Source organism: Myotis myotis, unplaced genomic scaffold, assembly GCF_014108235.1.
Source record: "Myotis myotis isolate mMyoMyo1 unplaced genomic scaffold, mMyoMyo1.p scaffold_m19_p_13, whole genome shotgun sequence".
NCBI classification, from domain to species: domain Eukaryota; kingdom Metazoa; phylum Chordata; class Mammalia; order Chiroptera; family Vespertilionidae; genus Myotis; species Myotis myotis.
Window position 1 is genome coordinate 29,913,867 of NW_023416317.1, and position 20,695 is coordinate 29,934,561.

At 43.0% G+C, this 20,695-nt stretch overlaps 1 protein-coding gene across 1 annotated transcript in view; it reads right to left on the bottom strand.

Annotated features, from left to right (window-relative positions):
- PCCB (propionyl-CoA carboxylase subunit beta) overlaps positions 1 to 11,842 on the bottom strand; it is a 55,845-nt gene extending 44,003 nt beyond the window's left edge. Inside the window, exons 1-5 of the mRNA XM_036332501.1 lie at positions 11,597 to 11,842; positions 9,930 to 10,049; positions 8,648 to 8,716; positions 4,146 to 4,202; positions 1,715 to 1,828 (exon numbers count right to left, since the gene is read on the bottom strand). Of these exons, the coding sequence (XP_036188394.1) occupies positions 1,715 to 1,828; positions 4,146 to 4,202; positions 8,648 to 8,716; positions 9,930 to 10,049; positions 11,597 to 11,797 (561 nt within the window). The 5' untranslated portion in view covers positions 11,798 to 11,842. The remainder of the gene's footprint in view (positions 1 to 1,714; positions 1,829 to 4,145; positions 4,203 to 8,647; positions 8,717 to 9,929; positions 10,050 to 11,596) is intronic.
- Positions 11,843 to 20,695: the final 8,853 nt, after the last annotated feature.

The following is a 20,695-nucleotide window of genomic DNA, read 5'->3' on the forward strand; positions in this document are numbered from 1 at the left end:
AGATTTAAGAGATAAAGAAGGCACAATCTCTAATTTACTCTCAAATTTTTCAAAAAAAAAGTAACATACATATATGTAAAATATGGAGAGAGAATGATAGGGCAAATGGGCAAAATGTAAACAAGAAGTGAATCTGGGTAATGGACAAATAGGAATGCCTCATACTCTTTTGCAATTTTTCTATGAAGTTTGAAATTATATCAAAATTAAGTTACAAAAAAATAACAGTACAGGCAGGAAGAAGTGAGTGGAGGTGGAAGTATGACAAGCAATACTAGCAAGCAATTAATTAATGCAGATCTTAAAAGTCACTAAAGCCTATCCCCTGACAACAAGAGAAAACTCAACTGCCCCAGATAAGTTAGTCTAGATGACATTCTAAAATTCTGACAAGCTCTAAAATGTAGCGGTTTACTGCCACTTCTCTCAGGGCCACTCTTTCTTTCCTTCATTTCTGACACAAGAATGACTTCCAGGCGAGGGGCCAAAGTAGACCTTCCAGGCCTAAACTATTCTAGCTAAGCCACCGAAAAAAAACTAATTCTCCCCAGTGGCTTATCCCTGGAGTTCAAGTTTAGAGATTAAAAAGCAGGTTTGCCCTGACCAGTTTGGCTCAGTGGATAGAGCGTCGGCCTGCAGGCTTAAGGGTCCCGGGTTCGATTCTGGTCGAGGGCATGTACCTTGGTTGTGGGCACATACCCAGTGGGGAGTGTGCAGGAGGCAGCTGATCGATGTCTCTCTCTCATCGATGTTTCTGACTCTCTGTCCCTCTCCCTTCCTCTCTGTAAGAAATCAATAAAATATATTTTAAATAAATAAATAAATAAATAAATAAATAAATAAAAAGCAGGTTTAAGGTCTATAAAGAGGCTTCTCAACTAACACAAGTGCTCCCACAACTAATAGAGTACCTTACAAAAATTTAAGCACACATTTTTCTGACTGATCACGAAGGGCAGTAGCCAAGGATAAAAACCCTCATAAGCCTGCAGGACAGGGGATGACAAGAACAGCTGCCCTGATTATAAACAATGTTTGTCTGTCTCCTTCCTTCCTTCCTCTCTTTCCTCCCCTCCCTAGAAATGCTGAACTGTCTCTTTTCTAAAGTTTCCATCTGGCAGTATCTCTCCCTCTCACCCCAATCTCCCTTACTATCTCTCTCACAATATACTTCCAACTTCAAATAACGCACTTAATTCCTTTTTTGTTTCTTTTCATTTCTTTCTCTTTAATGTCGTCTGTGTAAACAGGAAGATGTCTGAAATGTTGCTCACCAAATACTTCTGAATGGTAGGATTCGGGTGATTTCTTTCTTTTTGTACTACATGATCTTGTGTTTTAACCAAAAAATAAAAAGCAATGCATTTTTTAAAAAATTCCTATTCTAGCAAATCAGTTCATTTGAACCTTTTATATTCTCACCCTTACTTTTGAAAAAAATATATATTTAAGTGACTTTCTCTTATGAATGATCTTGAATTTTGCTTCACGAATGAGTGGCCCTGTATGGGGGAAAAAACAAAAACCCTCCCCACCTGCTTTCTCTTGCTTTTCATCCACCTTTCATGCCACCCCTGGTGATACAGGAGGAAGCTATGGAACAGACACAATGGGGCAGAGAACAATGAGAGATAGGAAAGCTCTGACCAGGACACAGCTTAGAGAACTAAGCCCTGTGCTGTTTTACTCTCTATTCTGTTGACAGGTATCTCACCAGAAAGATGTCTGCGTAGCCAGCCAAAGACTCTACTCCCTCTTGAATCCGTGCTCCCCCCGAGTCATTCAGTCCAATCACTGGAGCCCCCACTGTCATGGCCTGGTCCATGATCTGAGAGAGCAGAGAAATCTTTTGTGAGACAAACGATCCTGTTATCAAATACAGCATTTACAAAGCACCACAGTGTTTCCTGGACAATGTTCTGAGGGCACTTTTCAAAACAGAGTAGCACTGGCTTCATTCCCATGATGATTGGGTATCATCATGGAAGACAGAGAACCATATTTTAAAGGGCTAAAGACACCCAAACATCCAAGTGCCAAAGCACTTCCCATTAGCAGGGGATGATACTTCTCATGGCATTTCTAAAGCCATAGGCTGAGGCTATAGCCATGCACCACATAACAATATTTAGTCAATGATGGACCACATATATAACAATGGTCCCATAAGATTATAATGCTGAAAAATTCCTATTGTGCAGTGATGTCATAGTTGTTGTAATATGATAGCACAATGCATTACTCACGTGTTTATGGTGATGCTGGTGTAAATGCCAGTCCTATAAAAGTATAGTAGCACAGCCCTGGTCAGTGTTCCCAGTGGTTAGACCATCGGCCCAAACACTGAAGTGTCTTGGGTCCAATTCCCGGACAAGGGCACATACCTGGGTTACAGGTGTGATTCCCAGCCCAGCCAGAAAGCATGTGGGAGACAACCGCTGTGTCTCTCTCACATTGATGTTCTGTGTATTTTTTCTCTTTCCCCTCCTCCCCCCCGCCCCACTCTCTGTAAAAAATCAATGGAAAACGTACCCTCCAGTGAGGATTAACAACAATAAAATAGTACAGTACATAATACTTGATAATGAATGACTATGGCACTGGCTTATGTATTTACTATACTATACTTTTTAAAAATCTTTATTGTTGATACCATACTATACCTTTTATCGTTATTTTAGTGTGCACTGTTATTCTTGAAAAAAAGTTTGTTATAAAACAGTAAGCTGTGTAACACCAGCAGCAGCTTCATACATCTTGTGCTTGATGCGTCTCTTGATTTTATCATTTTTCTCTTGTGCTTGATTTAATCCCATGTTGTTTTGTACAATAACATGCTGTGCAGGCTTGTAGCCGAGGAGCAATAGGCTATACCATATGGCCTAGGTGTGTAGGAGGCTATGCCGTCTACATTTGTGTAAGTACATTCTGATTTTATACAACAAAACCGACTAACAATGCATTTCTCAGAACACCACCCATTAAGTGGCACGTGACCGTAATATTTTTTAGCAGCCAGTTGTGTTTCCAGTTACTCTTTTGAAAGAACATATAGTAGACAGAATGACAAAGAAGTATTTTCATGAAAGTAAATGTGGACCCATCTGTTAACCTGAGGCCGGGCTCAGGCCTGCTTTTACTTCTGAGACAGATTACCCTCATGGGTTAGTAGCTGACAGCCTAATGAGCAATATTCCTAACAGCCCTTGACAGTTTACAAAGCACTCTGACTTCCATTATCTCATTTAACAATCGTAACAGAGGAAGTAAAAGAGAAAAATTAGAAGGTTTAAAAGTTAAGTGATTGGCTCAAGGTCTCAGGAGTAATAAATGACAGGACCATGTCTAAAATCCAAGTGTTCCATTACATAGGAAAGCCCTGTCTAGCTACTAACAGTCAACTCTACTTTTACTCCAAAATTCTCTAAATATGATCTCCACTTTTATTCACCTCCAAAGCATCTTATCTCCAGCACTGTTATTAAAACACCATCATGTAATCCTTGCAATGCTCTTTATCTTTTAGCACCTGGACTCTCCACCGAGGTCATGGGGTCCTCAGAACCCCAAGGCATCTGTGAAAGGATTTGAGGGACTCAATGAACTTGGATGGGAAAAAATTTACATCTTTATCTTTAATACCTTTACCCGATCTTTAGCGTTTCCTTCCATTATGAATACAGACCAAAAAACACCTAAGTACTAGAAATACCTGTGACTTCGTCATTAACAGCCACCACAGATATTTCCGTGTCACATTCAAGTTGTTGCAAATATCTTGAAATATTTTTATTCATGCCTATTTGAAATTATAGCACATTAGACCCACTGCTAAATCTTATTTAATGCATTAATAAAGCACATATATTACAAATGTGATGTTTTTAAAATTTTATTTTTAATTTCTGTAGTCCTACATATTTTATTTGAAGCATGTAAAACAATGAGAGTCCGGGCTTCAACGGCCTGCCAAAGAGATCCATAGTACAAAAAATGTCAAGAATTCCTGCCCTGGACTGAAGGCACCTTATCTTTCTTACCTCTGCCCCATCCCACATACTGAGTGTCTTACACCCCAAAGATACTCAATATGTACTATGTAACTGAGGAAAGTACTGGGTTTATTGTTACTATTAAATACTTACTTTGCAGATCTTTTGGGCATGTGCTCCTGACAGACTGCCTCCGAAAACTGTAAAATCCTAAAAAGTAAATAAATCAACAAATAAAATATAGTGACTAACCAGAGATGAAGAGCCGGTAGTAGGAAGAAATAAAAAATTCATAAAGTTTATTTTTAATATATTTTATTGATTTTTTACAGAGAGGAAGGGAGAGGGATAGAGAGTTAGAAACATCGATCAGCTGCCTCCTGCACACACCCTACTGGGGATGTGCCCACAACTAAGGTACATGCCCTTGACCGGAATCGAACCTGGAACCCTTCAGTCCACAGGCCAGCACTCTATCCACTGAGCCAAACCAGTCAGGGCTCATAAAGTTTTTAAAGGATTTCCAGAAGTGAAAAAAAAATTTAAGTCTGATTTATAAATTATCCCACAGAATAGTGAAAATTTTATATATATATATCTCAAAGTCAGGCAATTCTATTACTAGGAAACATTTGCTGGTTTGACAAGGGAGGTAAAAAGTGAATCAGAAACCTCAAAGCTTCCTTTTGCTTATGGGTTTTCATTACCTTCTGATGTGGAGGGCTTCTTTGAAGAAACAACCCCCTTCCTAAACACTCCCCCAAAAGACAGTGGGAAATTAAAAACACATGATGGCCAAAAAAGGAAGAGGAAACAACAGAAAAGAAACTGGACAAGTTTGAATTGAAAGCATAAGAAGCCCTAACCAGTTTGGCTCAGTGGGTAGAGCGTAGGCCTGTGGACTGAAGGGTCTCGGATTTGGTTCTGGTCAAGGGCACATACCTCGGTTGTAGGCTCCTGCCAGGCCCGGGCCCTGGTCTGGGCACAGGCAGGAGGCAGCCAATCAATGTTTCTCTCTCATAGCGGTATTCTGTCTTTCCCTCTCTCTTCCACTCTTTCTAAAAATCAGTGGAAAAATATCCTCAGGTGAGGATTAAAAATTAAATAAATAATAAATGAATGAATGAATGAATGAATGAATGAATGAATGAATGTAAAAAAGAGGGAACCGATTGGAAGAAAGCACAAATAAAAGCCTACGCATCTGCCCAGGGAGTAACCATAAGGGAGGGACAATCCGGGAACCCTGGAAAGTGTGTGGGGTGGGGGGCGCAAATTAATGCAAAGTCTGTGTTAGGAGCAGTTACACCCCACAGGACCTCATGTTCACTTTTGAGAGGAGAAAGCTTTATTCTCTAAATAAATTTAACCAGAGGAGGCTTTGGCCAGATGGCTCAGTTGATTGGAGTGTCATCCCATGCACCAAAAGGTTGTGGGTTCGTTCGATTCCCAGTGGGGGCATGTATGGAAAGCAACCAATCAATGTTTCTCTATCTATCTTTCTATCTATCTCCCCCATCCCCCTTTCCTCTCGCTATAAAATCAATTAAAAAAATAAAAACATCCTCACATGAGGATTAAAAAGTAAATAAAGAAAGAAACTTAATTTAACCAGAGGTGTTCTGGACTCACCATCTCTAGCAACAAACAAAGAAAAAGGTGAAACTGAAAACAGGTGAGATTAGGATCCTGGACACCAAGCATGTCAAATTCAAAGGCTAACACGGGCCAAATAAACAAGGTTTAAGTTTATGTGGGCCGCAAAAAACAAAAACTTCAATTTTCATAGAAACGTAGGTGTATTTCGATAGAGACATGCTGAATACAAAGGGCTGAAATAAATGAGTAATCGTTAACATAAAATAGAACATTTTAATAAAAATTAATATTTTCTTGAACATTAACTTACTAGACACTGAATAACTGCACTAATTAATAAGCATAATGCAAATAAACCTATTTTTCTTGTTCTCCGAAAGCAAAATATGTCCTGTTGCGCACACCAAACAAGTCAGTCCAAGATTAATGACGTGGCAATTGGCTGCTAAAATATTCGCTGCTAGTATTAGTGGAGAGAAATGGTGCACCTGCACGTAAGGCGTGTAAGGGAAATGAATGCAACACGATAATGGCAATCAGTCATTAGCGAATGTTGTAGTTCATTATTAATAATTATGTATAACAGGATATTGAAAAAACTAAGTTGCAAAATTTTTATTAAAACGTTTCTTACATACCGTTTTGTTGGCTGGGCCGCAAAAATATTCCTTGTGGGCCACATGCCGCCCGTAGGCCGCGAGTTTGACATGCTTGCTGAACACTAAATGATGAACCGGATCGGTCCCTCCTTTCCCCCTATTCCCCTCCCCTACACACCTACAACCAATTATCAGGTAAGAGACTGAAGCTGTTACTGTGGAAAAACAGAAGCTCCCCAGGAAAAATGCCTACGGATATTGAGGCAGGATAGTAAGACACTAGGAAAATGCCTTGGCAAGCGGAATAGGGAAACTCAGAAATTGGCCAAGTAATTTACAGCCAGATACAGAAGGTCCCCTCCCTACAGATAACTTCTGGGCCTCAGTTGTATTTCAGCCCCAGGCCAAGAAAAGCAGCAAAACCAGGTGAGAGACACCAGGACCAACTACAACTATGATGACTAATAACCCCGTGCCCTGGCACCGACCAATCAGTGGAGACCACGACCCTGAAAGGATACACCTGGAAAAGCTGATGAATATTCTATTGAGATCCTTCCATAAGATCTTCCCTAAACTCCCAGCCTTTAAAAACCCTCAAAATGAAGGTCCCAGAGCTCTCTCTCCCTCTCTGTAGTACACCCTCACCTTTCCCTTTCCTCTCTTCTTCCCCCACAGGTGAGCATCCCCTAAACCAGGGGTCCTCAAACTACGGCCCGCGGGCCACATACAAATATTGTATTTGTTCCCGTTTTGTTTTTTTACTTCAAAATAAGATATGTGCAGTGTGCATAGGAATTTGTTCATAGGTTTTTTTTAAACTATAGTCCAGCCCTCCAACGGTCTGAGGGACAGTGAACTGGCCCCCTGTTTAAAACGTTTGAGGACCCCTGCCCTAAACTAACTCTAAGGGACTCCACGAGACTTACAACCGGGGAGCAATAGGCAGCTGCAGCTAGTCCAGGGCTAACCCCCAAACCTGTCTCCAAGACCCCCTTTTCTTTGACTTCTCAGCGAGCCAAAGCAGCCCAGCCTAGACTTCTCCTATAGCTTCTTCTATCCTAAACCCTTCCTTGTTTTAGCTTTTTCCTCCCTTCCATTCCTCAAAAAAAAAAAAAGAAGAAAAATTCAGTGGCTTGAAACAACATATATCACCTTACAGTTCTGTAATTTAAAAGTCCTACACTGGTGACTCAGTTGGTTGGAGCTCGTCCCATACACCAAAAGGTTGTGGGTTCAATTCCCAGTCAGATATCTAGGTTGCTGGTTCAATCCTGGTCAGGAAACATACGGGAGGCAACTGATTGATGTTTCTCTCTCACATCCATGTTTGTCTCTCTCTCTCTAAAATCAATAATAAATAAATAAACAAACAAACAAATATCCTACATGGGTCTCACTGGGTTAAAATCAAGGCTAGCAGGGCTATGCTCTTTTCTGAAGGCTCCAGGGAATAATCTGTTTGTTTGTTTTTTGTCTTCTCCAGCTTTTAGAGATCTTCCATATTCCTTTGCTCATGACCCCCTCTTCTAAGCCAGTAACTACAGATCAAGGCCTTCTCCCATCTCCTATGCCTCCTTCTCTGCCTCTCCCACTTTTAAGGACCCTTATGGTTACACTGGGCCCACCTGGATAACCCAGGCTACTCTATTTTAAGGTCAGCTGATTAGCAACGTTAATTCCGTCTACAAGGTTAATTCACCTTTGCCATGTAAGGTAACATATTCACAGGTTTCAGGGATTAGGACATCTTGGGAGGCCATATTCTTCCCCCTATATTCTCCTATGGCAGTGATGGCGAACCTTTTGAGCTCGGCGTGTCAGCATTTTGAAAAACCCTAACTTAACTCTGGTGCCGTGTCACATATAGAAATTTTTTGATATTTGCAACCATAGTAAAACAAAGATTTATATTTTTGATATTTATTTTATATATTTAAGTGCCATTTAACAAAGAAAAATCAACCAAAAAAATGAGTTCGCGTGTCACCTCTGACACGTGTGTCATAGGTTCGCCATCACTGTCCTATGGTCTTAGTGTGAAGACACTGTATGTGTTTTGATTCAGCCTGATAAAACTTGTTTGAACATTTTCATGAAAGCCAAAAACGCAGGGGCCTGTGGTGCTGAGTCAAGTCCCCTCCACCCAGGCTGCATCAAGGTCTCTCAGGTCCACACACCCTACCCAGGACTAGCTGCCCTCCAGACACACAATCAACCTGCCTAGACTTAAAGATTACTGACCTGTGGTCCTCCCACAAAGAGCTAGGGATCTGTCTCCCTAAGAAAAACACAAAGTATAATACTAAGTGCATATGCACTGAAAAAGAGAAAGTAAATCCCTCATCTGCCCCAAACTACATGCAAGTTCTCATTTCCCAAACTGTTTTCTCTTCACATATTTTGCTCCTGGCTCTGCCCTGGAGGAAAGCCCCACCTCTTGCAGTTACGACATACCTGACTGAAGATGTAAACCAATCTCCCGTTGATTCGGCCACGACCAGTGACAACACTGTCTCCAGGAAACTACCAAAAAATTTTAAAAAATAAACGTTGAAAGACACAAATGTTTCTTTTAATAAGTTTATAGTAATTATGACCCAATGAAAGATGCCCCCCCAAAAAACCACCCCAAATTCTTTAAAATTCAATAGGAATTAGGAACACAAAGGAATATCCCTTCCCCCCTCAGCTAGTACAAAGCTACTGCTTTAACAGAAATGGAGGGTGCCATAGTCTTAGGCCTCATCGTCTTCCTAAAAGCAGAATTATCAAGAGACCCTCTAGGGCTGTCACTACCAAAGGCTAACAGGAAGGAAAGACATTAAAAAAAAAAAAAATGGCAACTTCTACAAACCCCACACCCCACCCACAAACCTTAAAAAGGCAAACCTATCATTGTGCTTGGAATCCTGGCAATCACTGTGGCCCATAATAGCCCAAATGGAGCCAGCTGGTCTGATGCCAAGTTTACAAATCTTTGGTCTCAAACACCATATATGCAGACCTGAAGAAAGCTGACCAAAGAACTCTGCACACGCACGGAGAGCACCCATCTAAAGGAAGAAGTGTCAGTGACTCTGACCTCAAAAACTCCAAGGCAGACAAAGAGAAAAAAAGAAAAGAAAAACTCCAAGGCATAAACTTAGTGTGTGAGAGGCCGGTGGTCAGTCTCTAAGGGTCTCTGATGCCATCATAGCAGAACGCAACCTGAAGATTTTCTCTCCTTTCCTTCCAAGTTTGTCATCCTATACATGTGAGAACTCTGAACCCACCACCAGAGCCTTAGGAGCGGAGCCAGAGTCCCACTGCACAATGTATTAGCAGTCCACTCACATTCCTTCATCTGCAGACAAAGGGAAGTGGGGGACCTGGAGGCCACCGTAGTGCCTCTCCAGAGGCATTCCTGCATTCTAGGGCCCTAAAGCATGAAAATGTTTCAATGTATCCCAAAGGGGTCGCGACCCACAGGTTGAGAACCGCTGCCTTAGACTGTCAAAAAAAAAAAATGACAATAGCCAACACAACAATAGCTGTCCAGTGTGAATGAATCAAAATTATACCTATTTTCTTGTCAGATCAGCAAAAAATATAACATTTTTTTGGTATGCCGCAGAATTTCAGTAATTAGTTTATGTGTGACATGAGACAGAAAAGGTTGAAAATCGTTGGGTAGGCCAGCAAGGCCACAGCAGGAAAGTACAACTTGGAGGCTCACAACACCATTGTGAACAGATACCTTATTCTTATCCGCAGCCATTCCGAAATCTGCACATCTGTGTTCCACAAACATGTCGCTCTCCACAAAACTGTCAGGGTCCAGCAAGAGACTGATCCGCTCTCTCGCCGTTAGCTTTCCCTAAAATGCAACAAAAATCATTCAGTGATGTCATCATAGACAAAGTCAGTAAGCAAGGAGTGCTCATAGGAGGGTCAGGAGAACAAGTTTTGCCCCTTCACCTCATGTGAAAGCCTATACTCCATCAACCTAAGAGACAGGTGTTATCAGTAGACTTCACCTAGTTAGAAAATCAGAGTAGACAGAGTGCTCCAGGAGCCACCAACTGTGGAAGGCAAATATCCTATATAATAAAAGTGTAATATGCAAATCAGCCAAACGGCCAAACAGTGGAACGCCCATCCCACCAACCATCCAGGAACACGTTATGACACCCACTGGCACCAGCCAAGGCGGGTGCAATGGGCTGGCCATCGCTCCATGATCACCGTGCAGAGGGAGGCTCAGGCCACTGGTCAGGGTGCCTGTGGCTGGAGGGAAGCCGGTGCCAGCAGCCAGGGAAAGGAAGGCCTACTCTTGCACAAATTTCATGCATCAGGCCTCTAGTATATATATATAAAAAGAAACTGTCACCTTTCGACCCTTGTCAAATGGGCATTTACAACACCTAACTCAACACTCAATTCAGACTCCCAGGCTGGTTCAAATGTCCTCACTGAAGATCCCAGGCTTCCACCCCAGTCACCTCCCCCACACTTGTGAGCTATGCATGCTTCAGTGCCCTTCACCTCTAAAAATTTCACTTCTGCACTTTCCAGGTTGGTTATTTAATTCATCCAGCAAATCGGTCCAGACTCACACATGTCAGGGACGCAGTAAGCGAGTGTAGTTTGAACTCCCAGATAACCTACTGATCTGGACTTCAGTTTCCCCCGCTGCTAAATGGCCCACCCAGCATATCTCCATCAACGCCTGGGCGGTGGGCAGCAGTGCCTAGGCTGTACACTGTAGCCAAAGATATAAACTAACATGAACACCCCCAGAAAAACCACCTACCTTCGAAGCGTGCCTTTCCTACCCAACAGGTCGATGCACGCGGAGACCCTGAGATCCTGAAGGGGCTTAGCTGGTGTTCTGGGGACAAAGTCCCCCAAGTTCCCTGCATGCACCACACCACCCCCACCCCCCACCCCAGGTTAATGTAAGAGTTTGCTTATGTTACTTCCCCTGCCACCTGTCTTGATTTTACTGCTTCCATAATGGAGCAAGAACCATTCTTTCATGGGGCGTGAGAAGAATAAGCATAATTTTTTAAAATGAAGTGCCTGTCATTGCTTCACTATCTCTACTTTAACAATAAGATGGCGAGGGGAGAATTATTACTATCCTGTTTAGAATAAATTGACTCCTAAAGGTTAGTAACTTGTCCAAAAGTTTATAGCTGTTGAGCGGAGAGCCAGGCCCGCCTAACAAACATTCCAAGCGAAAGCACAAAGTGATAAAGCACATCGGGGAAGGCAACAAGTTCTCAAGGTGAACATTCTCGCCCCCGCCCCTCCTCAGCTTTGCGCGGATTGGCTGGGAGGCCTCGGGCGCCGGGAGCCGGGCGCGCTGTGATAGGTCGCGAACGCCGGGGGCGGGACGGCCTCGGTCCCCTCCGGACTTACTCGCTTGTGCTGCGCGTCAATGCGGCGCTGGCCCCCTCCCATCAGCGCGGCGCGGCGCTTGTCCTCTATGCGCTCGTTAATGGAGACGGGCTGGCTGCACAGGCTGCGGACTGCGACCCGGAGGCCGCTCACCCCGACGCTGAGCCTTGCTCCAGCTGCCGCCACGCGCATTGCCGCCGCCACGCGCATTGCCGACGCCATATTTGTCCCGCCGCGCGCCCCCAACCAGCGCACCTGAGTACGCAAGTGCGTGGCCGAGCGTCAGCGTAGCGGGGTCTGCGCCTGCGCAACGTCAGCGGGACGTAGCCATTGGAATGCAGAGCGTGCGTGGGAGGAAGGCCTCAGATTTCCAGATCCCAGGCCGCCCCGCCCCACAGTGTCGCCGGGAGGATTGGGAACGGTCCTCTCATCTCGTACCCTCCTGGCCACACACAGAAGATGACCTTGGTCCTTGCTCTTCTCTGACTACCTAGACCTCTAGTTCTCTCATCCCACTTGCTCCAGGAAATAGATAATGAATTAGCCAACATTTATTGAACAGTGGACCAGGTGTGGCATTTGGCACTTGAATTAGCTTGTTATACTCATTCCACAGATGAAGTCAATGAAACACAGAGTTAGAGTGATTTGATCAAGGCTGAGGATGTGGTGGAGCCAGGATTCAAACACAGGGATGTGCCATGTGCCACTTACTGATCACAGGGCTCCTAACTTCTAGGGCAGTGGCTCTCAACCTTCCTAACGCTGCGACCCTTGAATACAGTTCCTCATGCTGTGGTGACCCCCAACCATAACATTATTTTCGTTGCTACTTCATAACTGTAATTTTGCTACTGTTATGAATCGTGATGTAAATATCTGATATGCAGGATGTATTTTCATTGTTACGAATTGAACATAATTAAAGCATAGTGATTGATCACAAAAACAATATGTAATTATATATGTGTTTTCCGATGGTCTTAGGCGACCCCTGTGAAAGGGTCGTTAGATCCCCAAAGGGGTTGCGACCCACAGGTTGAGAACCGCTGTTCTAGGGAGTGGTTCTCAAAGTGTGGGCCCAGCAGCTTCAGCATCCCCGAGGAAAGAGATGGAAATGCAAACTTTCAAATTCTCAGGCTCCACACCAGACCTACTGAATTGAATGTTCTGGGGGTGCAGCCAGCAATCTGTTTCAACAGATGACCTCTCGATGATTTTTGATGTTTTACAGTCACTTCTCGGGATTTAGATCTGAACTGTTGGGAATTTGTCCTTATGTTAATGCAATTCAATTCAGCAAACATTTTAGGAATTTTGAGCACCTACTTTGTGCCAAGAACTAACCACCAGGACTTATGCTTCCTGGATTAGGACTTGTTCACCTAGCTATTCAGGGAAGCTGAGGGACCAAGGCCTAAAGTCATGTAGCTGGACAAAGTTCACTTGCATCTGTCTGACTCCGTAGTGGGTGCTCTTGGCTCTGCATTTGGGTCCCTGTTTAAGGACAAGGGACTGACCTGGCAGCACAGGGGAGAATTTGGGCAAGTCTGGGTGTATCAAGGAGAGTATCTCTGAGAAGGTAATTGTATGCGAGGGAACACTAGCAGTGTGAGCAAAGGCCTGACATGTTCAGATTGTCCCCCTCTTCCCTCCCCCCACCCCCCACCCCCCACCCCCCCGCACACACACACACACCATGGCTGTGTCCCCAGCTTCTGGAGGAACCGTGGTAAATGAGAATGGGAAGTGATAATGGAGTTAGACTGTGAAGAATTTTACCATGTTCAGAAATTGGGACTTGATTTGGGCTGGGGGCAGTGGGACACTTTTGTCCTAAAGTGCTTTGTAGATCCTCCCCTATGGCACATCTTAACACCATGTTACGATTGTTTAGCTCTCTCCCCAGCTAGATTTCTAAGCCAGAAGGCAGGGGCCATGGCTGGCTTACTCACCACTGTTGCCCCTGCAACTGGAACAAGTCCCAACACATAGGAGGCCTTCAGACTGTGTTTGTGGAATTGAACTGAGCTAGCACATAGGCAATTGCATATGGCTCTGGAGGTTTTCTCCTTAAAACTATAGCCGAAACCAGTTTGGCTCAGTGGATAGAGCGTCGGCCTGTGGACTGAAAGGTCCCAGGCAAGGGCATGGGTTCGATCCCGGTCAAGGGCATGTACGTTGGTTGCGGGCACATCCCCAGTAGGAGATGTGCAGGAGGCAGCTGATCAATGTTTCTCTCTCATCGATGTTTCTAACTCTCTATCTCTCTCCCTTCCTCTCTGTAAAAAATCAATAAAACATATTTTAAAAAAACCAAAAAAACTATGCATGCTCTTCTACACCTGATACCTTGCTCATGTATCATCTCTTCAAGGCAGTCTACCCTGATCCCCTCTCTGCCTGGATTAGGGTAAGTATTGGTTCCTCAGGGAGACAAGGATTTTTTTTTTCTTATTTAACTTTGAATAACCAGTGCATAGCAGAAAGCCCAACACAGGAGGGATCCATAAATGACTTTTTTTTTTTTTAATCCACCCGAGGATATTTTTCCATTGATTTTTTAGAGAGGGAAAGACAGAGAGAAATTTTTTTTTTTTTTACATTATGTATTTTTTTTTTTTATTAGTTAAGGTATTACAAATGTGTCCTCATCCCCCCCATAAACCCCCAACCTCCCCCCTACACACAAACTCATGCTCCCATCCCCCTGTTGTCCATGTCCATTGGTTTGGCTTATATACATGTATACAAGTCCTTCGGTTGATCTCTTCCCCTTACCCCCGCCCTCCCCTACTTTCCTTATGGGGATTGATAGCCTGATCGCTGTTTCTCAGTCTTTGGGTCTGTCCCTTTTCAGCAGTCTATGTTGTTCTCTATAATCCACAAATGAATGAGATCATGTGGTATTTATCTTTCGACAGAAATATTGATGTGAGAGAAGCATAGCCATCGGTTGCCTCCTGCACACGCCCCATCAGGGCCTGGGCCGGAGAGGAACTTGCAACCTCGGTACATGTCCTTGAAACCAAAATCAAACCCAGGACCCTTCAGTCTGCAAACCAACGTTCTATCCATTGAACAAAACCAGATCCTCCAAGAAGCTGAATCCCAGATAGGATTGAATTTGTAAGAAATGTATTCAGGTAAATGCCTGTGAGAGAAAATGGGAAGAGAGCCAGAGGAGTCTGGAAGAGTCTTCAGACTGTGATTATAAGGTAAACCTGCCCCTGACTGAAGGAGAGAGGGAAGGATGGAAGGCAGGCCCAGTATAAGCATCTTAGACTGTAGAGCAGGTGAAGGAAAATTGAATAAGACCATCATGGAGTCTTGGAGCAAAGTCACCTGCCAAATGAGTCCCACATCTCCCAGGAAGGGGCCTGCTTCAGTTTCCCTGCCACACTCAGTCGTTGGCTGGGAGAAGCCTGTAGATGCGTGGCCTCAGAGCAAACCCAGCCATGGATTTCAGAGGCCAGCAGCTGGGGTGCATGGTTGATTACACTCCTTGAGCTGGAGATCTGAGACATACATTCTCATGGCCACCGCAGTCTACCTTTGCCCCACACAAATGTACCACTCTGCACAGGTTTGGGACTCAGTTCCTCCCTGGATCCTGTGGGCTTTGTTCCCGAGAGGAAACTCCGAAGAGGGTGTTAGTGGAACAAACTCTGTTGATGCAGTTGATCTCAGAGCCACACCTAGTATCCTCTAATACTCCTTTACTATCCATTCTCAAATCCGCTCACCCTCAGCGATCGCCTAGGCAGGTCTTGGTGCCTTACCTGGCGATGTAAACCAAACTTTTATTCTGGAAGGGTCTGAACCATTGGTAATATCCTTTCAGTCCAGGGCTGTTTCCTATGTCCATTCATGGTTGCAAAAGAGCAGGAGAGTACCAGGAAGCACGCCTAGCTATCACATATGTTCCTCCTTGTCCCCATTGTGCAAAAAAACAGCTCTCCTGCTGACCAGAATCAATTACCCTTGCTGGATGGTGATTCTTCCTTGCTGATTCCTGGACACAGACTTCAAAGTGACCTGGCAGCAGCTGCAGCTTATAATTCAATGGAATCCTTGCTATATCCCTTGGCAAAAGTGTGGCCTCTTTGGGGACTAGAACCTTGAGCCCTGTAGAGTCCAGAATTGTGAGGACAGGAGCTCCAGTGGTGCAATGGGTTAGCGCACAGTACTTATACAGAGTTGTGAGGACAGCCCTAGGAGGTGATCTCAATGGTTAGAACATCAGCCTGTACACCAAAGGATTATGGGTTCAATTTCTAGTCAAGGGCATATACCTGGGTTGCAGGTCCAATCTCTTACCCCAGTTGGGGTGCATGTGGGAGACAACCAATCAATGTGTCTCTCTCACATTGATGTTTCTCTGTCTCTGTCTCTGTCTTTTTCTTGCCCTCCCCCTCCCCTCTAAAAAAAAATCAATGGAGCCCTGGCTGGTTTGGCTCAGTGGATAGAGCTTCGGCCTGTGGACTGAAGGGTCCCCGGTTCAATTCAGGTCAAGGTAACATGCCTGTATTGCAGGCTTGATCCCCAGTGGGGAGCATGCAGGAGGCAGCCAATCAGTAATTCCCTCTCATCATTGATGTTTCTCTCGCTCTCTTCCTCTCTGAAATCAATAAAAATATTTTTTTAAAAAAATCAATGGAAAAAAAATCCTCAAATGAGAATTAACAGCAACAAAAAATAAGTGAGGACAGAAAGCACAAAATTCCTTAGTGGGGCATTGGATGTTATAATAAGTGGGGTCACTCCTGCTGCTTCTATGTGTTGGTTCCCAACCCATGTATTCTTCCTATTCAGGACACAGCACCATAAAGAGGCCTCTGATTGAATACATACACTGTGTCCTGAAGGAGGGCACCTCATCCATCCAGACTGCTCCCTCTGTACTGTACTTCAATGCGTGTAGAAGGCCATTCCAAACCTGCCTTAGCTGAGCTTTCCAATGTCTCTGGAGCTTTGCTACTCTAACAATTAGGTCTTCATCCTGCCACTCAGCTGTGTATTCCCTTCCCCTGACAGATAAAGGTCTCTTTGTAAGCTATCCCAAAGGCCTTATGTTTCTCTCACTTAGCCAAAAACTGCTTGTTGTTAATGGCCTTCAGTCTCTCATGATTTCAACATAGGGTGTCAATACAACTTACTAGTAACCACCCAATTTTACTATCTTTGTAGTCATCGCTCCCTTCTTGCTTTTCAAATGCTTGCATCATCACATCTGCCACAGCATTCCCTTCTACCGAGACATTTTCTCAGGTTAACACTGGTGAAAGCTTTAGCAGTTGAGTTACCACCTTGTGCCAGGAACTACCTGAGTCCAACCTACTAACCAGGCTGGCATCCTCTTTGCCTTATGGGCAGTAGATGAGCCAGTCCAAATTCCTATCTTACCACATATTTTCATGGACCACTCCCAGTACCATTTGTGTTAGTCTGGGTCCCTGAGAAATGGTTGCAAGATAAAATTATCTATGTAAGACATTTATTAGAGGATATGCCTAGGAGAGAAAATGGGGAGGCAAATAGGGAGGTGGGTAGAGTCATCAGACTACAATGCAAGTCCGACCTCAAGTGAAGAAATGAAGGAAGAAATATTGGATGGAAGCATCTTACACCCCAGTGCAATTCTGAGGAAAGTTCAACAAGGGTGTTTGGGATTTCTCCAAGTCACCTGTCAGAGGAGTCTGGCATCTCCCAGGAATGGGCCTTAGTTTCTCTGCCACACTTAGTCATTGCCTGGAAGCAGTCCCTAGGAAGCATTAATGAACTCTCTGAAAGGGAAACTAAGGAAGCTCCCATTTACCATTGCATAAAAATACATAGGAATAATTTAAAATACATTTTTACACTTGATAATTGTTAAGTGATATTTAAGATAGGCAAATGTATTTTATTTCATTTTAATTTATTTTAAAAAATATATATCTTTTATTGATTTCAGAGAGGAAGGGAGAGATAGTAACATCAATGATGAGAGAGAGTCATTGATTGGCTGCCTCCTGCACACTCCCTCCTGTGGAATCCAGCCGGCAACCTGGGCATGTGCTTCTGACTGGAATTGAACCCAGGACCCTTCAGTCTGCAGGCAGATGCTCTATCCACTGAGCAAAACCAGCTAGGGCCATAGAAATAATTTAACCAAGGATGTAAAAGACTTGTACTCAGCAAATTGTAAGACACTGAAGAAAGAAATTGAAGAAGATACAAATAAGTGGAAGCATATACCATGCTCATGGATAGAAAGAATTAACATCATTAAAATGTCTGTACTATCCAAAGCAATCTATAGATTCAATGCAATTTCTATCAAGATACCAATGGTATATTTCACAGAACTAGAACAAATATTCCAAAAACTTAAATGGAACCACAAAAGACCCCGAATAGCCACAGCAATCTTGAGGAAGAAGAACAAAGTTGGAGGAAGCATGCTACCTGGTATTAAGCTATACAACAAAGCCACAGTAATCAAAACAGCATGGTATGGGCATAAAAACAGACATATAGATCAATAAAACAGAAGAGAGAGCCCAGAAATAAACTCATGCCTTTATGGTCAATATTTGACAGAGGTGGTAAAAATTGCAGTGCGGTAAAGTTAGTCTATTCAATAAATGGTGTTGGGAAAACTGGACAGGTACATGCAAAAAAATTAAACTGCACCACCTTCTTACACCATACATAAGAATAAACTAAAAATGGATTAAAGCCAAAACCGGTTTGGCTCAGTGGATAGAGCATTGGCCTTCGGACTGAAAGGTCCCAGGTTCGATTCCCGTCAAGGGCATATACCTGGGTTGCAGGCATATCCCCAGTAGGAGATGTGCAGGAGGCAGCTGATCGATTTTTCTCTGTCATTGATGTTTCTAACTCTCTATCTCTCTCCCTTCCTCTCAGTAAAAAATCAATAAAATATATTTTTTAAAAAAATAAAGATAAAAAAATAAATAAAAATGGATTAAAGACTTAAATGTTAGACTCAAAACCATAAAAATCCTAGAAGAAAACATAGGCATTAAAAACTCATACATTGCTTGTAGCAATATTTTTTCTATGTTTCTGTGGGAAAAGGAAACAAAAGAAAAATAAACAAATAGGACTACATCAAACTAAAAAGGGTTTACCTAACAAAGGAAACCTTTAACAAAATGAAAAGACAACCCACTGAATGAGAGATTGTATTCAACAATGATATATCTGATAAGAGGTTAATATGCAAAATTTATAAAAAACTTATACAACTCAACACCAAAAACAAAACAAAACAAAAAACAACAACAACAAAAACAATCCAATTAAAACATGGGCAAAGGATCTAAATAGACACTTTTCCGAAGAGTACATATACAGATGGCCAATAGCTATATGAAAAGATGCTCAATGTCAGTAATAATCAGAGAAATACAAATTAAAAGTACAATGAGATATTACCTCACACCTGTCAGAATGGCTGTTACCAATTAACGAACAACAAGTGTTGGTGAGGATGTGGAGAAAAGGGAACCACTGTGCACTGTTGGTGGGAATGCAGATTGGTGCAGCCACTGTGGAAAACAGTATGCAGTTACCTAAAGAAATAAAAAATGGGCCCTGGCCAGTGTGGCTCAGTTGGCTGGGCATCATCCCATGCACCGAAAGGTTGCTGCATTTGATTCCTGCTCAGGGCACACGCCCCAGCTATGGACTCGATTGTGTAGGGGGCGTGCAGGAGGCAGCTGATTAAGGTTTCGCTTTCACATCATTTCTCTCCCTCTCCCTTCCTCTCTAAAAGTCAATTAAAAATGTAAGCCCTAGATGGTTTGGCTCAGTGGATAGAGTGTTGGCCTACGGACTAAAGGGTTCCAGGTTCCATTCCAGTCAAGGGCGCATGCCCAGGTTGTGGGCTCCATCCTCAGTAGAGGGCATGCAGGAGGCAGCCAGTCAATGATTCTCATCATTGATGTTTGTATATTTCTCTCCCTCTTCCTTTCTCTCTGAAATCAATAAAAAATAAGTAATAAATAAAAATCAATTAAAAATTTAAAAATTGAACTGCCTTATGACCCAGTGATTCTACTTTGGGGGTATATCTGAAGAAACCAGAAACACTGGTGCAGTGCAGCATTATTTACAATCACCAAGATTTAGAAGCAGCCCAGGTAGTAGATGAGTGGATAAAAAAGCTGTGGTACATTTACACAATGGAATACTACATGGCCTTAAAAAAAAAAAAGAAATCTTACCTTTTGGGACAGCATGAATGGACTTGGAGAGTATCACGCTAAGTGATATAAGCCAGTCAGAGAAAGACAAGTTCCATATTATTTCACTTATATTATTTCACTTATATTACTTATATGTGGAATCTAATGAACAAAATAAACTAACAAAGAAAATAGAAACAGACTCACAGATACAGAGAACAGACTGACAGCTGTTAGAAGGGAGGCATTTGGGGGACTGGGTGAAAAAGGTGAAGGGATTAAGCAAAGAAAAAATACCCCTCATAAATGCTGACAACAAATAGTATGGTGATTTCCAGAGGGAAAGTGGGGTTGAGGGTGTAGCAGAAGATAAAGGGGAGATAAGTGGTGATGGAAGGAGGCTTGACTTGGCGAACACACAATATATAGATGATGTATTATAGAATTGTGCACCTGAAACCTATATAATTTTATTAACCAATGCACCCCAATAAATTCAATAACATTTTTTTAAAAGACTGGTAGGGCCCTGGCCGGTTTGGCTCAGTGGATAAAGCGTCGGCCTGCGGACTGAGGGATCCCAAGTTCAATTCCAGTCAAGGGCATGTACCTTGGTTGCGGGCACATCCCCAGTAGGGGGTGTGCAGGAGGCAGCTGATCAATGTTTCTCTCTTATTGATGTTTCTAAGTCTCTATCCCTCTCCCTTCCTCTCTGTAAAAAAAAAAAAAAAAAAAAAAAAATCAATAAAATATATTAAAAAAAGAAAAAAAAAGACTGATAGGGAGCTTAAGTAATGGAGAAATAGACAACCTCCAGGGACAAACGGGCTGTTTTCCAAAAATTCAATTTTAAATTATTTGGAATGCAGAACACATTTCCCTTAGAAGCAATGCTATGAATAATTGCAGTTATTTTCTTAGC